We start from the raw sequence: 17988 nt of genomic DNA, 5'->3' as shown, positions 1-17988 counted from the left end.
GTTTATTCATCCTGATTTAGCATACTGTATATTGGTTTAAAAATTAAGTATAATGAGCAAACATTGCAGATTGGTGTTTGCTGTGGCAGTAGGTGTACTGCAGCCTCTCATGGTGAGCCAAATTCTTTTTTTTTTCTTAGATCAGTGTAAAAAAAGCAGTTGTACCTCATGTCCTGTCTATTACATTTTAAGTTATCGAAGCCAGAACTTCAGGGCACGGAGACTAGGTTTTTAATCATGAGCTGTACTGTAATCTTGTTTAGTAAGAAGTTCACAAGCTCTATAGTACCAAATTACTTATTATACAACCATAGCACTTTATTTTTCCCCTTTTTTATTTGGTTCGAGACCACCAAGTGCAAAAGTGAGTATACCTTTAGTAAAAACTGAAGATGGTAAAGACATTTTCCTTATTTTTTACTGAGGTTTTAAATTCTTTAATGGTAATACATACAGGTACTGTATAATACATATGTGTAATACACAAACATTATGTTCCGTCATGGATCAGCCAAGCATAGTCTTCAACACCTTAATTTCCTTAGCAAGCTCCTCTCTCGTCGCCTGTGCACCTAAATCAACTCAAGTAATTTACAGTGCCTGTGGCTTCATGATGACGCTGTAATCTAGGTTTAGTAGTAGATTATCTCATCTGAGAGCCTATTTGTCTGTGTTCTTGACTGCTCTTTTGCCTTTTGACCTGTGGTCCCTGTACAAAGGTCTTTGATCTCTGTCGCACATGCTTGGACCTGCAACGTTGGATTTAACCCAGTCTATAAATCATGCCAACATCCGGATACTCTCAGGTCAGCTGGCTTTGAACTTGGAGATTTCACTTCCACTCATCAAAAGAGAATTCCACTACTCTCTCCTTCAGTCATTTCCCCTCCTTGAATTCATTTTGAAAATAAATAACTATGCAACAACTGAGCATTGCCTGCTCTGGCCTTGGGGCGAATGTGCTGAGACGTCCACTCCTGGGAAGATTGGCAACTGTCTTGAATGCTTTCCACTTGTAGAACATTGCATTTAAAATTGTTCGGAAATATTCTTACAACCCTTTGTTATTATTTGAAAGAGAGGGTACTAACTTGTACACATGACTGCACATTTTGGGAGAGCAAGTAAACAGCTAGAGGACAAGTTCTGTCTCTCCTCGGGTGGAGTTGGAGGGTAATGGCATGTAGTCGATGTCTGGTCTCTGGGGTTTGTATGTCTTGTTAAAGCCTTTTAAATGGTCCAGCACTGAGATGACAGGCACTGGCCCCTTTAGCAGCTAACAGCACTGCTCAGAGGGCTGTTCCGTCAGCTCACACACTTTATTATATTTGTTACTGATGATTGTGACACACACACACACACACACACACACACATACACACACACACACACACACACACACACACACACACACACACACACACACACACACACACCACACAATCACAATAAAAATTTGGAACTCAATTATTCATTCTTTATTCATACTGTAGATCTTGCAGAACTTGAGATTCTATTCCTGACTTAAACTGAAACAATAGTTTTACAAGTCGTCTAGCGACTTATTTTGTTCACGCTTTAGCTCCTTTCCTCTGAAAAAGAATTGGCAACAGTGGTGCAACTATTACAGAGTTGCATTGGCATGGTCAAAGCCAATGTTCCAAGTTAGAGGAACTTGAAACACAAAAGTAGTGTAAAGACTTAACCAACATGGTTATTTAAAAACATAGTTAATTGGGGGATTAGTTGAGAGTGTACATCTCAAATCAAACACATGTTGACGTAGAGTCATTTACTGTAGCACAAAATAATGTGCAGCATAGAATGATTTTTTATTTGTCTACATCCTCCATTTGTGTATAAGTGCATTACAGTAGGTGCTTGGAAAATGTTCTTATCAATGTTTGTGCTTATTTGGTCATACTTATATGAAATATATAGTCAGGATAATCCAAAAGCTCTTATATTATGGCAGTACAAAAATCTATACCAATGAAAAACAATACTTTACTGTAAATGATACAAACTGAATATTTGGGATGGTCAGTTTTTATTTGGAGTACGCTGACAAAGTTTCAGGACAGTCCTGGGATTTTTGTGTTATCATGTGTTATCAATGAATTGCACCCAGCCCCAAAATCTTGCCAAATTGTCACTGTTGTGTTAAGGTACAGTATGGAACAAGCTACTTAGACAATTAAGCAGGCAACAGTGCTTGGTCTTGGAGTGCCATGGTCTCATATGCTGCAGTGTTTGTTGTCCTTTTGTTGAAAAGGAGAGGATCAGCTAACAGATTTCCTCATTTATTTCCACCTCTGCCTATTATAAATATTGCATGATAATGTATAGGCTTTATTCAACTTCCACAGAGTTTTAAAGTGTTTTTCATCAGTGATGTGTTGAAGGACATAGTGTGCAGATTTGAAACTTTATGCAAAAGGGGAAAATTAGAATTTTAAATGCTCAGGGTAGTTTTTAGTTTTTTTTCCCCCCCTCTTATACAGTGCAGCTAAGAAACAAAGGTGAAGTGTCAGCACTGAGGAAATGGCCCATTCCCACTACCTTTAAGGAGTTAGAGTACTTTCTAGGGTTTCCTAACTTCTACTTGCGCCTTATCAGAAGATACAGCATGATTACCTCCCACTTACAGTACCACTTATTTAAGAAAGCACAGCCTGAAACTTTCTCTGTTTGTCAGCAGTTAAGATGGTGAATGAACTCAATTTTCTGAAATGAAACAGTTGTGAATTAGTGTCCTGGCAAATAAAAATAACTATATATGATTAAGCAGACATTTATGCTACTCCTTAACCACAGAGCTTCAGAATGTTTTATGTACAGTAATGCCCCAATTTACATCCTCTACATTCATACCTTCTTATGATTAATTACCCCCTCCCTCTCTCAGTCACACGAGCATTAATTTGTGCTCTGATTATTTTGGTTTCAACCACACCGCCATTCGTTAAAACCTTTGATATATGTCTGGTATAAGTCCAGCGTAGTGTCATAGTTTTGCTCTACTTAATTATACTAGACAGCATATCCCTGTCCCTGTGTTTTCTGGAGAGTCGCTGCCCCTCTTGAAATGTATGAAGTTAAGTGATACCATCAACCTTATACCATCAATCTTGAGTGTTGTGTCATGGGCAGCTGTTCAGCCATTGAAACCCCATGCTATGAAGCTTCTGATGTACAACTGTGCTGATGTTGTTTAAAGAGGCAGTTTGGAACTTTTATAAGCCATGGTGGGAAACTTCACATACTTTAAGACAATGCTTTGTGGGTTTTCATGTTTTGCCATTTTTTGACAAGGTTATTATTACCACTAGATGCTTCCATTTCAAGATTCATTCCATTCAAGAACTTTATTAATCCCAGAGGGAAATTGCTTATGCTACAGTAGGTTACAGTTGCTCACAGTTGTTATCTAAAGGAAAAAGTAATAAATAATCAACAACAACAAAAAAATCATAGTAATAATCTGTCCAGACAGATCTAGCAGAATGCAGAATAACAGGATACATAGTCTATTTGTTATCTATTGCAGATTTTGTCCACTTCACATATAGAATATTATCATTGGGTGTGCTATAGAACTTTTACTCTTTTGTACCCTCTAAACTTTGTTACCATCGAGACAAGGTCAGACACAGACTCTCTTCTTGCCATTGTCTTCATCTGTTTCTTTTTCCCATATTACATCTAAGTAGTTTCCCTTGTTTACCTAACAAACATTTTTCTTTTATTGTACGAGACACAAGGAGAATAAATGAGGGCACACACACGCACATGCGCGCGCACACACACACACACACACACAATCACACACACACACACACACACACACACACACACACACACACACACACCCACACACACACCTTTTAGCATGTAATTAATTGCTTTATTTAGTGTTGACTCGGATAGTGTAAACTGTTATAAGCCTCAAATGATGTATTGGGGTGCCATTGAAATTTTTTACACAAACTTTCCATACGTCACTGTGTACACAGTTAATGCTCTTTCCCTGATTAGTGTCGGCAGGCCTTTACACTGGTCATGTCACTGTCACTGATAGTCATGTTGTTTTTGTTTTTTTCCTTCACAGCTCTGCCTTGTCTGTATCGGGAACACTGGTGTGAAGCTGATTTACACAAAGGGTAACTGATGCCATTTTTTAAACAAGGCCATCATTATTTGGTAGAATGACATGGGTCATTACGATCATAATCACAATGGAGAATCAAATCACTGCCTTATGCAATGTTTCATCAATTTGACTTGTTGTTTCTTGCTTAGTTGAAAGCAATGTTTTGCTGTTCCTTGCGTCCTCAGGTTGTCTCAAGTCATCAAATAACTCTGTGGTGTTTGTGGGCAAAGGGTGATGAGGGAATATGAAGACTGAAGAAGAAAAGAGATGTGAAGAAAAAGATGGATAATTTTTGCAGCCCTGGAACAAGAGAAGTTAATAATTGCTGCAGAGTTTAATAATTTTACATTTTGACATCAGCACATTAAAAGCACATATATATAATCCATGTTGATAAGAGACTCTGTGCGTGTATAACCACTTGTGTGTGTTGATACCACTGAAAAATAATGATAGATTTTAATGAGCAACATTATTAAGAAGAGGTGCATGTTTCATGACTTTTTACACATATTTAAATGGTAGTTAAGATGGAATTTACACACACAAACACACACACACACACACACACACTAACGAAAACACTGCTCTGTCTGCATCCTTTTTAAAGGAAAATTTAGGGGCAATTGTTTTATTTTTACTTTATATTCTGTATTAATTATTTTCATATAAATATTGTGGTTGTGGAATGAATCATAGGAGTTTACTTTATTTCTTTAGGGGAAATCTGAATATTGATATACAAGTGCTTTGATATACAAGCCAGCTTTTGAAAAAATTATACTTGCAATCCAAGGTTCAACTGTATTTGGTTACATCCCTGTCCATGTTCATGTTACCTTGTCTGTATCCTTAAAATAGAACATACACAGACATTTTCTGTCATGCGGAATTATGTATGGGTAAAAATCATAGCCTGTACTGTAGATTGGAAAGTATGTCTCTTTCCAATTACATAATTTCAACTAATCCAAGTTTACATTATTGGGCTCCTTATACTTTTTGTACAACCCAAAGTCTGGAAAAGTTGGGACATTTTTAAAATTTAAATAAAATTAAAGCTAAAAGACTAAAATCATATGAGCCAATATGTTATTTACAATAAAACATAGAGAACATAAATGTTTTACCTGAGAAAAACCTTAATATACCTTTTAGCATTTAAAGTGCCTTGCAAAGCAGGCAAGCTGCCCCCACAATATGCACTTACAGATGATACAGATGATACATGCAGGAAGGTCTCCCTCCTCTTTAGCCAGGAGGACAGGGTGTCCATAACTTTAAACAAGAATGTCAAATTTGGACTTGTCTGACCATAGAACTCTTTTCCACTTTAAAACAATCTATTTTAAATAACTGTTGACCCACGAGCCCACTTCCGGAACGAATTATGGTCGTAATCTAAGGTTCCACTCTATTTTAGGGTGTTTCAAAACATTACTTAATGTTCACTCTTTATCAGCAACATAATATTATGTTGAAGTTTCTTGACAAGCTGTGTACCTTAACACCTCACTAAACCAGACCTAAATGAGCCCCTGACCTTGATTTCTAAAATATGTCTCTGCAAATGGTCATGCATTTTCACTGGCTGATTATTGATTTGTCTGTTTAAAATGGCAGACATGGATTGCTTCTTTGCAATGGAAATTACCTTGTGCACACTGATAAAGAGCTTTTTGTGGTAATTGTCTGCCAAATTATTACATCTTGATTTGGCCGCTTTATTCCACTCCTTCTTGCAGAAATAGATTAGACATGCTGTGAAAACTCTTTACCTGTACCTTCTGAAGTATTATTGTTTTATTAATTTTTGATAGATTAGTTATGAACATCTAATAAAGTTTAGGAATTTATCAATCAGTAAAACATTGGATTGCGAGTAACTTATTTAGCAAGACAAGCTATTTGTAAAATTTGTAATCAATTTTAACATGATGAACGACCAAGTTTTTGCACTACGAGCAGTCCGTATATGCTTTTTTCCCGAGCCAATGATCTGAGCTAGTGGTTCTTCTCTTTCTCTTTCTCAAATTATCATAGTTTCTATCATGCACAGTATGTATGTATGTACAGTATGTACTGTACATACAATAAGTATGTATGTATGTATATTAGGGTCTGTGTACATGTTGAGGGTCCATGTACAGCACATGGAGAGTCCTGCCAGGTCATGTTAGGAAGAAAAAAAAAACACAACCAAATGACTGTATACTGGATTCACCACAGTTTCTGCAATCTCGGTTTCTTTGGTTGGTGTCCAATCAACATCTGGTTATGGAGTATGAAGTGAATTCAGACTGCAAAAAAACTTTTCTTAACACCCCATTGATTTGTTTAACGCCACGATATTTTTGGGCTCTTTAAGCCACATTAAGGCTTAAAGACTTATGCGTAACATCACCCCATTGAAAATTAACAGGATGCATCAGCACGTGCAACTGTGGGAATCCAGGTATAGTTTCTTTTTTTTTTTTTTAAGAATTTTTTAATCAGAGCGAGTTTCCACATGGCTTATTAGGGATTTTATTGATTTGTTTAGAGTTTACTAATAAGTGTGTGTGTATGTGTGTACAGTATACAAGCGAGTGTGTCTCGGTGTGGGTGTGTGAAAGCAGAGGTGCTTGTATATTGTGTCTGTATATAGAAACACACACAATCTGTGGGAGAAGACTTGCATGTGACACTATTAAGTCATTACACTGTTGGAAGCTCTTTGTGTGCATATGTCTGTGTGCGATAAATTTAAATGTGTAAAATATTAAAGTAAAATCAAACACATCGTTTTAAACACATTTTATTCTTGTTTTCTAGTCCCAGCCCAACCAAGATACATAAGCAGCATTTCCTTCTTTTGAATCCCTTCTTTATTGAGGTAAAGTCTCTCCTATGCTGTAGTGTGCTTGGGAGAGAACCAGTAAAGAAGAGATGCCACATGATTGAATAAGGGAATTAGAAGAGCAGAATTTGTGGTTGGCTTAAAGGTTATGCTTTATCCAGCATTACTAACTCTTTGACAAATTAAACAGATCCAACTGCATTCTCTATATATAAAAAAGCCTAAACATGTGATGGTAAATTTCAGGTCAGATGTTAAACATAAAAGTTTTGCAAAGTAAACTCTGTCTATTGCTTTCACCAAAATATATGAAAACATAATAAATGCATGAATCAAAACTGTTAGATGTCACCATTAGAAATAATGTTAAAGCAAACCCTGTAGAATACACTGTACAGTACATGTTTCCAGTGTAAATGATAAAAAAGGTAAGTTAAAAGTGATCTTTCACAGTGGTGAAAAGACACCAAGCACCCTGAGCAGTGTTAAAAGACATAACCAATTTCAAAAATGACGAATTACGTGATGACATGCTTAATAAAAAATTGGGCTTCAAATGAGAATTTCACTAATCCTCAGTTCCCGTTTTGGGCGAGAGATAAAATTGTCTGCGTGCTTTAAACCTCAAAAGCATTTTCACTCATTGTTGATGGCTGGAGAGGGTTTGCTTCGTATGCCATCTGTGAAAACCCTTGTAGTCTCTGATACAAACCGCTTTGGCATCCACACAGATCTTACAATACGCTTGTACTCCTTACGAAAATTCCGGTTAAGCAGGCCATAAATAATGGCATTGAGGCAGCTGTTAAAGTAGGCCATGAAGTAGCTAATCACAAAGAGCCACTCAGGGATGCGAGGGGCCATTACTTCTGGGTCAATTGCCACTACAAGGCCAATAAGGTTCAATGGTGCCCAGCAGATGGCAAACAACACAAACACCACAAACATAGTGACGAAATTGCGTAGGTCGCTGGGCCGCACTTGGCTATGCTCTTTTTTCTTTACTTTATGCCGGACCTTGATGACTAGCACCCAGATACGGAGGTAGCAGAAAGTCACCACTGCCATGGGTACCAGGAAGTGTATGACCACCACTGCCACGGTGTATGAGCTGCTGGTTGTTTGTGTAAATGTGCATGAGTAGACCCTGGGGTCATAGCTCAGAGAGCCTACAAAGATATTGGGAAGGATGGCCAGCACAGTCAACATCCAGATGAGTGCCACAAGTAGCAATGTATTACGGAGGCTGTAGAAGCGCCCATAGGAAAAGCTGTGGCAAATGTAGCAGTAGCGGTTGATAGCAATGCCTGTGATGTTGAACACTGAGCCGATTACACTCAGGCCCATTAGGAAGCCGCTCACTTGGCACTGAGTGTTCCCCAGTGACCATCCATCATGAAACAGTGCATAGAGGACCAGTGGGTATGGGTAAAAAGCCACCACCAAGTCAGCAAGGGCCAGGCTAACCACGAACATGTTACCTAAAAGAAGATAAGAAAAAAGGTTAAATAACTGTATAACTATAAATATTGTGCAAAAGTCTTGCACTAATCATTTAGTCAGTGACCTTCTACGATAGGAGCGGGATTGAGTTGTTGACTGTTATTTTAGTTGTTGCTTTGCGGACCTGCCAACAATTGACTACTAAGGCAGTTAGTATAGAAATACAGGCCACACAATTAAATGCATTGTTTCTCTCTCTAATTATTGAGCTCAATTAGCAGACAAATTACATGCATTGAATGTAATGTATGGTATCATAACACAGGATGTTGTGTCTAAGATCACAGTCAGGTTCCAAACCAAAAGCCCTGGGTTAATACTGATGTCCGTTGCAAACTGAGATTACCTTAGAACCACTGGCCTACAATGTATTGTATACGATATGACCTGTAAAGGCATCAAACTAACAGAGTTTTTGTCTTCGAATTTAACATATTAGAATATTTACAGTACAAACATAACTGACCATTTCTTCCACAAAGGTGATGAGTTAGCAATATCCTTCTTACACAGGTCTTAATCCAATTCAGGTTATTTTAGTTGTTGCTTGCCTTGATTCAGGCTGATTATTTAACCATTCTGAAATGGAACATCTTTTCCATAATCCCATAATGTTTGTTCAAGAAAAGAAAAGCTACTCATCAGATAGAATTAAAAAATATTGAAAATAATACTTATTTGTAGGATGACTATATTTCAATGCAAAGCTAAAACAACATCCGGAAAAATGCTGTAAACGTTCCCATCCCCTTATCACCTACAGGAAGAAGATACAGTAAGAGTGCTGTCGCAATAGTGCTGTCATAAACAGTGTTTGTCACAATGTCAACAAATCTAAGACAAATTTTAGTGACATGAATTACTAAAACTGGCACAACTGGCACTGATTTCATCAATTCACCACAAGTAGGCTTCACATTATAGTTATTACCAAAAAGTCTCTCCTCCATGTGTGTCTCTGCCTGAACGCCATTTCCTCCTTTAGGACACCTCCAGAGCTCGACTATATTTTGGAGGAGACAGATTTCCAATTTTGGGAATGTTGATTAAAATGTAGGCCCTCAAAATAGGACCAAAAATTGCACCACTCTGAGAGTTTTTAGCCACTTAGGAGCGATTTCTTACTCTGGGATACTTAAATACAGACCAAGATCTCTTTATTTTCTTAAAACTAAACTCCATAAAACTGCAAATATTCCAAAAAGCCATTAGGCAAAACAAACAAAATAACGTTTCTTGATGTAAACTTTTATAAAATGAATTAAGGCTATTAAGACTGAAGGTCTGCCAACAAGACCTCCAATAGATCCTGATACTATTACTGTAGCAGACATTATGTGTCAGGTAGATGTGCAAATCAATCAATTATCTAAGAATTTGTAGTTAATATAATTAGTAAAATAAACTTGCAATTCTAGTACTGATTTGTTTTTTAAAGAACTCTTTTACAAAAAGAAATTTTTTACCAGGATGAAAGTATAAATTAATAATGAATTGTCAGGAATTGACTTTGAGAACACAGTTGCAGGAAAAATATGGTGTTTTATTAATAGAGAAAACACTGGCAGTCAAATCAAAAATGGAGCTCAATAAGCAGGCAGGGGTAAGTCGATCAACAAACAACATGAACAAGAGGAGATCCAAGTTGTAGTCAGTGAAATACAAGTCATACATCAAAATCACAATAGATATAAATAGCTTCACAACGCCAGGCGCAACCTCACTAGAGTAAATGTCTGGTTAGTCTCTAGTACGCTTCCATTATGCTGGTATGTGGTTTACTCTCAGCTAGCGTTGCCAGTGTTCTGACATGAATACATAAATGTACAATTAATTGCTTTTATCCTTCTCCTCTCCCAGCTCCAGTCTGACTACTGTTCAGATCTGTTTCCTCCTTATGACCCTCTCACACTGACTTTCTCACGCTCTTGTTCCCACATAGTAATTTCTACTTCAGCCTTAAAAGGATGCTGAATCTTTCGCTTTCTCCCTGGAGTATTTGCCCAACGTTGCAGTTAAGACCTCTGGTTGCTGATATACCTTATAATATCTGGAGAAAGAGACTCAGGTTACCGGTTCACGGATTTGTTTGCTGGTTTTTGGATGAAAAGTTTTCGACATGCTTCCAATTTTCAAAATAAAGAGACCATAATCTTCGTTCACGTATTTTATCCTTCTGGTTTGTAGATTCAATTATGTTGACACACTTCAGAGTTCTGGAGAAAGAAACTTTGATCAGCATTGATGGATATTGCCTGCCTGCTTTTGGATTAGAAGTTTTCAACACACTTCAAACTCTAGACAAACAAACTTTGATAAGCATATACAGATTTGGCCTGGCTACTTTCAGATTAAAAGGTTTTAACATGTGGTCAGGGTGGACATTTTCGATCCAGATGGCTGTTAAATTGAAGCACCATCCGGTGAGATTTGGGGCCTCTGAGGGTACAATGACAGTTACTTCTCCTAGAAGACGTGCTTTTTCCATCACTTACTCACAACAGAAAGACCCACGTTTCTTAGGCCTTAATCAAATCAGGCCATGTTTGAGTCATTTACAGTAGGTTCTGTTTGATAAACACTGTATACTGTACGTCTGTGTACTGTATGTCTCTACTCTGTACTTTCTAGCAGAGTGTTGGTGCTGCCATGGAACCAGATTTTCTGTCTGAAGGCTCTGGGTGTCTGAAAACCAAGAACTAGTTCGAAATTAGTCACCGGCTCTGAACTAGTTCCAGAACCGCCTTGGTGAAAAAGGGGTAACCAAGGAACTGAACGTGACTCTCATCCAGCTCACTAACTGTTTATCAATGTATTATCTAATAAGTGCCCGCTAAACTTACAATGATGGATAAACAAGCTAAGGAACAGTTTATATTTTACAGTCATTATATAAATAAATAGTTTGTTGTCACTTCAAGCATGCTCAACATTACTCCTTTCACTTTTAAAGATTTTCTACAAGCTACGTCACATTGTCAAATATTTTTTGTTGATTGGACCTTGTTAGTCCAAATTTATACTTTAAAGTCAGATAAATAATTACATTTCATACAGTCAGATACTTAAATATCAACATAAATTTTATCTTTGGTTGTCTATTATGATGCATACTGGATGTTTTTTCCTTTTCACACCATTCTTTGTAAACTGTCACGATTTCTAAATCGGCGTCTATGTTTAGGTGGCATAAGTGCAGGAGGCGAGCTGGCGGTTTGGTAATGGTTTTTATTAATTGTACACATAAAACAACACCGACATAAATCATAAGTACGACAACTAAAGCTAGACGCCTGACTGCGCTCCAGTCAGGCTATTTATAATTAACTTAATTAGCTTACCTCGGTTCAGGTGAATTCCTACGTCACCTGACCGAGGTGCAGTCTGGGACACGTAGTCCAACTTAAACAAAAACTACAACATAAACAAACCCAGGCGCTTAGGCGCCCTCTAGGGGTTAACCATTACATAAACCCTAAAAATGGTTGTGCGTGAAAATCGCAGTAACTGAGCAGATACTCAGACCGTCCCGTCTGGCACCAACAACCATGCCACACTTAAAATTGCTTTAATCACCTTTATTTCCCATTTTGACATTTAGTTTGGAGCTCAGGAGATTTTCTTGACCAGGACCACACCCCTAAATGCATTGAAGCAACTGCCATGTGATTGGTTGATTAGATAATTGCATTAATAAGAAATTGAACAGGTGTTCCTAATAATCCTTTAGGTGAGTGTATAAGTGTGTTTTACAGTCTATGTCACATGTCAAATTGTGTCTCCTTTTAAGCACACTTAATATACTGTAGACTGTATATACTGTACTATACAGTATAGGTAAAGTCATTTTGTTGCAACATGTGCATGCATAAATACAAAATATAATATAAAAAGCTTTAAACAAGCTTTGGTCTTTGATCTTTGGTATGGCTGCTGTTATTCCAGACAGCCTGAACTATCTTAGGTAACCTTTTTTTAATAGGTCAACTACTTTTAAGTAGTCTTGAGGAATAGGTCCCCAGGCTTCTTGAAGGACATTACAAAGCTTTTCTTTAGATGCTGGCTTCCTTTTGTTTCATTCTATGTCAAGATGATCCCACAATGCTTCCATAATGTTGAGATTTGGGCTTTGTGCAGGCCAATCCATGACTGATAGTGTCCATAATGGTTTTTTGTTTTTGTTTTTTTCAGTCAAGGTATGCATTGACTGCACTGGCAGTATGTTTGAACTGTAAAAATGTAAAGAAAATACATGAAAAGAAGCAAAATATGAAGACATGAGGAGTGGCTTAAGACTTTTGCATAATACTGTAATCTGTGTTTATTATTCAAAACTACTAAGGGTTTTGATCAAACATATTTGAATTTTTCATCTATGACAGGCAAATGGCACAGACAAGCCATCACCTAAATCAGAATATTGAGTCTTAAAAGTTCACGTAGCTGTCTTTTTGTTGTTAATTTAGCATAGAAAAATCCTCCAAGACAGCTTAATTCTTCTTTTGTTGTGATTTTGTCATTTGGGAAAATGATTTTATCATTTAGAAAAAATGTTTTAATTTATGTATCATGCTTTAAAACAACAAAACAGCAACCCGGTTAGAAAATGGGTTTTTCACGGGTTCCACTTGTCTCTGAGCAAAATTCAATCATTGTCATGTGGGGGGATGGGTTAGCAGTAGTCTGCATTTAAAAAATAGTGTTTCTCATCTTCCTGTTGATAAATACAACATAGGTGCTCTATGGGTTCAGGTCAGTTAAGTTCGCTGGTCTCTCAATCACAGTAATATTATGGTCAGCAAACCAGCAAGCAGTAGTGTGGGCAGGTGCCGGAAGAAGAAATCGACATCTCTATAAATCTCCTCAGCAGACAGAAGCATGAAGTGCTTAAAATCTCCTGGTAAGTGCTGCATTGACTGTGGACTTGATAAAATACAGTGAACCAACCCCAGCAAATTGAATGGCTCTCCAAATCATCACTGACTGTGGACTCTTCACATTGGACTTTAAGCAACTTACAGTAAGTTATATGCCTCTTCATTGTTCTTTCAGACCTTGGGGCCTTGATTTTTTAAAATAAAAGAAAAAATTTACATTTATATGAAAAGAGGACTTCAGACCACTGAGCAACGCTTATTTTTCTCCTTCGCCCAGGTTAAATACTTCTGACATGGGGTGGCTTACTAGAAAAGCAACGGTTGTAGTCAATTCCCTGAAGACGTCTCTGCATAGTGGCTCTTGGTGCACTGACTCCAGTCTCACTCCACTCTCCCATGTTCTTGAATCGGGTTTGCTTAACAATCTTCTTAAGCGTGATGTCATCTCTGTTGTTTGTGCTCCTTTTCCTACCACACTTTCTTTTCCAGATAGCACTTTGAGCACACTGGTAACACTTATTCATTTCTGCAATGATGATGCTGATGATCATCTTCTAGGCAACTGTCAATTCAGTAGTTTTCCCCATGTTTCTGACTGTGTGTATTTAACTAGACTGAAAGATACTGTTCATACTGTATGAATAGTACTGTAACATATGCAAACCTGAAATTAAATAAGTATATTTTAATATTTTAAGATAATAGATGGAATAATATGGAAATGAGCATTATAGATATTCTTTAGGCTTAAGGTACTGTACTGTACATATATAATGTACCTTATCTACTGATGTAGATACTGTATGTATACAGTGTACTGTATATTTCAGACAGTTTAACATACTTATTAAGAACCTTACACATTCTTTATTAACTCGTTATATATCTTACAGTGCTATTTACATTACAGTGTAAATAGAAAGTTTTTTTCTTTTTTTTCTTTATTTTTTATAAGCTTTGATGTATAATTACTATATGTTTATGAGAAGATATTATGTGCATTGCATATCTTAGAAGACAAAATGATGAAAGTTGTAGGAATACATTTTAGTTCCTTGAACAGGAGGAACAGGAGAATTGAGCAGAAACTAGGAACTAGGAACTAATGATCAAACACATTTTGACAGGTTTTCTCTCTGACCCTTAGAATCTGATGAGGACAGATTATGATGATGATGATGACAGAGGTGTGAGTCATACGATCAGAAATGTAAAAAAATGAGGCTGACTGTAAACATGCATCATGCATGTGTATTACAGACTCTAACCTAAGATCACAATTAGTTTTGAACTGATGCTGCATTGCAAAATTTAAGAGTAATTATCTGCATGATAATTTTAGCTTTTCAGATATTAAAAATAAAAAATTAGGAAAATAACATGCAAATGTTTTGTCTGAAATGTACACTCCACTACATATTTAAAAAATGTACTGGATCCTAACATCAATGCAAAATATAAAATTCATGGTCAGATAAAGAGTTGTTCATTAAAAAGTTTCTGATGCTTAATGCTAAATAAGTGCACACTTTTCCATGAACAAATCAGTTTGCATCTGGAATCAATAACAATAACTTATGGAACCTGTTGACATTTTAGCAACAATATGACAGTACAGTATGGCAATTTTACATTTCTTTTTTTCATATGTGAAATATTATTCAAATTAACACATACATACCTGTACATTAAATTGAAGACTAAAATGAGGAACTGCATATGGTAGTTTAATCCATTTTTACCATACAATTTCCATGTTTAAATTTTTTTTAATTCACCTAAATTATGTCCCAGAAAATACTGTGTATATATTGTATTTCTAATTACCACAGTAAATTGGGCTCCAATGGTGTTTTAAATACCCTGATATTTGGATGTAAAAATTGTTTCATTTCAGCTTAATTCTTCTTTAGATGTGATTATGATTCTTGATTTTGGATTTTTTTTCTGTAATGTAATTCTTTACTGATGTGTACTATGCATAATTCAAAATGTGCAAATTCGTTTGATGTGCTTCACGTAAAGTTAAAATCAAACATCTCAATCAGGGAAAAGTGCTCTCAGAAACTTGAACATCATGGTTGCTGTTGCGACGAGGTGGCTAAAGTATTTTAGAAACTGCTGATCTCCTGAGCTTTTCAAACTAGATTTTGCACAGAATTTAGCCATAAAACATTATAAAATAATCAAATGAGCTGCACTTCTAACATGAGATGGGCAATACTGATTTAGGCTGACAGAAAGGCTACTTCAACTCTACCCATTACTTACAACTAGTGAGCTTAAGGGCATATGGGCAACAAAAATTAATGCTTACATTGGCTTATATTCCTTTCAGCCATGATCAGGAAGCTGAGGCACTGCACAGTTGAAGACTGACGAAAAAATGGCAAAGTGTTCCAACATTCAAATTAAACTCTTTATACAACAGAAAAAAATAAGAAAATGAAAGACCCTGGAGTAAATATGAGGGAAATTGCTGGAAGTAATAAAAAAGCTTTTATCCTTGCAATGTCGTTTAAATGTAATCAAATTTCGTGTTTACTAGAATAAGTGACGTATAGATGTGGGTTAGACTCTGCTGGATGAAGGTTGCAACATGAACGCAAACTTACGTATGTATCATATTTACAGAAATATAACAGAAATGTTTTGTCCTTATAAAGTACAAACAATGTACACATAACAATTATTGTTCATTATTATCATAGAAATAGATTTATAAAATGTGATGCAGCGTAATGCTATTAACTATTAGCTATTCTTAATGCTAAAAAAACTACTGTTCCTTATATGGAGTCATGGAAAGGTTAGATAGATACTGTTCGGAATTTTAGGTATAAATTAAAATAAATAAATAAATGAATAATATATAGTTAGAGAAAATAATTTATATCGATGATATATATTTTCCTTGAATGGAAACGAAAGAAAAGTTGCTAAAACGCGAATAAACTGCAAACATAATATTTTTTGTTAATCTTTCAGGTCTAAATTTTATAGCAAACATAAATCCATTCATTAACTTGACTTAACTATTTTACAAAATTCACATTTAAGAAGTGAGTCTTTCTGGCACAGACTGACTGACTCCATATAGTGTACAATTGGCACACATATACTTTATTTTAAAGGGCGATAAAAACGTTACATGTGTACAGTTAAATCCTAAACTATTTCTAAAGACCTGGTTTGATGATGAGTCTTCAGAATCCTTGTCAAAATGTATACATTCGTATTTTTTTAACATCACCGAAAACATGCCTGTGCGTTAAAAAAAAGAATAAAGGGCATCTTAAATGGTAGCTTATATACAGTACTGTGTGTGTGTGTGTGTGTGTGTGTGTGTGGTTATTGTGCTACTCACCCACGTTTCTCAGTTTGCGATTCCGGAATACAGAAATGATGACTAAAAAATTTCCTATCAGATCGACTACAGTGATGAAGATGAGCACGCTGGCCAGCAGCGCTGTAGCCCAGGCAGGGCGCGCTCCGGGATCCGACGCGCGCCTCAACCTTCCCACTTCCCTCAGGTTCCTGACGAGAGGGACGATTTCTGACATGACGAAATAATCTCCAGCGACTACTCCTCCACACTCGATCATCTGAACAATCTGGACTATTGACAACAGCGCATATACGCTTTGTAGTTATTACGATAATAATGCTTATTGTAGTTAAGAAGATATAATGCTGCAGATGTTTGGACATACAATGGACAAAATGTCTTTTATTTAATCATCATCTGTTCAATATTTTTCGGCATAATAAAAAAAAACAGCCATTCCGTTGCTTAATTGATTAATTAGTTAATTACAGATCATGCCCATTATGTCTCAATTCGCCTGACACCCAAACGAACCACCGCGCAAGACTGTGTCCTCTTGGCGCGTAAATGCATGCACAGATGTTTTTCCCACTTTGCTCCTCTCCAGAATACAGGTGGATGAAAGGAGCGCGAACCGCTTCCCCATGCTGGATTGTAATAACAGTAACAGAAAGACATTGACAGGATAGGCTCGTCGCAAAAGAAGAAGAAGAAGAAAAAGAGGCCAGCTCACTAACCAGCTAACCAGCTCACTAACAAATACCCAGCTCACTCCTGCAAGAGCTTTTATAAGCAGCGCGCGCTGCTGATCCGCTGCTGTTGCGCACAGGTTCCTCACGTCAGCTCCGAGAGAGCAGGCATATTTTCGCGTGTTAAACATCAGGGGACAGACAGTGGGACAGGACGCCCGGGCGGGGTAAAATGCCCATTTCAGCTTTTATTGCAGTTTTCTATTTCAGACGCACTTTTAATCTATATTTACATATCCATGCTGTTTGTTCACCATTATGGCGTGTTCGAATGTTTTACACAAGTTCGCTGAAAATGTGATCATTCGTCCTCAACAGTAGTTGAACTACCTCAACAGTAGTTGGGTATTGTAGTTGAATGATGTTTTACCTAATCACACTTCTTTATACAGTACTTTATAAAGCAAGAAATATCTTATTAGGTGGCTTAGTGGTTAGTACTGTCATCTTGCACCTTCAGGGTCTGGGTTTGATTCCTGTGCATAAAGTTTGCTTGTTCTCCCCGTGCTTGGTGGGTTTCCTCCAGGTACTTTGGTTTC

At 36.8% G+C, this 17988-nt stretch overlaps 1 protein-coding gene across 1 annotated transcript; it reads right to left on the bottom strand.

Moving 5' to 3' along the window:
* Positions 1–7628: 7628 nt before the first annotated feature.
* mtnr1bb (melatonin receptor 1Bb) lies at positions 7629–16935 on the bottom strand. The gene is made up of 2 exons (XM_053516485.1): positions 16740–16935; positions 7629–8473 (listed from the first exon to the last, which is right to left on the bottom strand). The coding sequence occupies exons 1-2, from the start codon at positions 16933–16935 to the stop codon at positions 7629–7631; spliced, it is 1041 nt and encodes a 346-aa protein (XP_053372460.1).
* Positions 16936–17988: the final 1053 nt, after the last annotated feature.

This window comes from Clarias gariepinus, chromosome 17 (genome assembly GCF_024256425.1).
Source record: "Clarias gariepinus isolate MV-2021 ecotype Netherlands chromosome 17, CGAR_prim_01v2, whole genome shotgun sequence".
NCBI lineage: Eukaryota > Metazoa > Chordata > Actinopteri > Siluriformes > Clariidae > Clarias > Clarias gariepinus.
This window is presented reverse-complemented; position numbering and strand designations above follow the sequence as displayed.

Bases quoted from the DNA above. Each gene is read 5' to 3' on its own strand.
- mtnr1bb (XM_053516485.1), bottom strand. From the start codon at position 16,935: ATGTCAGAAATCGTCCCTCTCGTCAGGAACCTGAGGGAAGTGGGAAGG. The intron at 8,474-16,739 runs GTGAGTAGCACA...ATCTTCTTTTAG, and splicing joins TCGCAAACTGAGAAACGTGG to GTAACATGTTCGTGGTTAGC.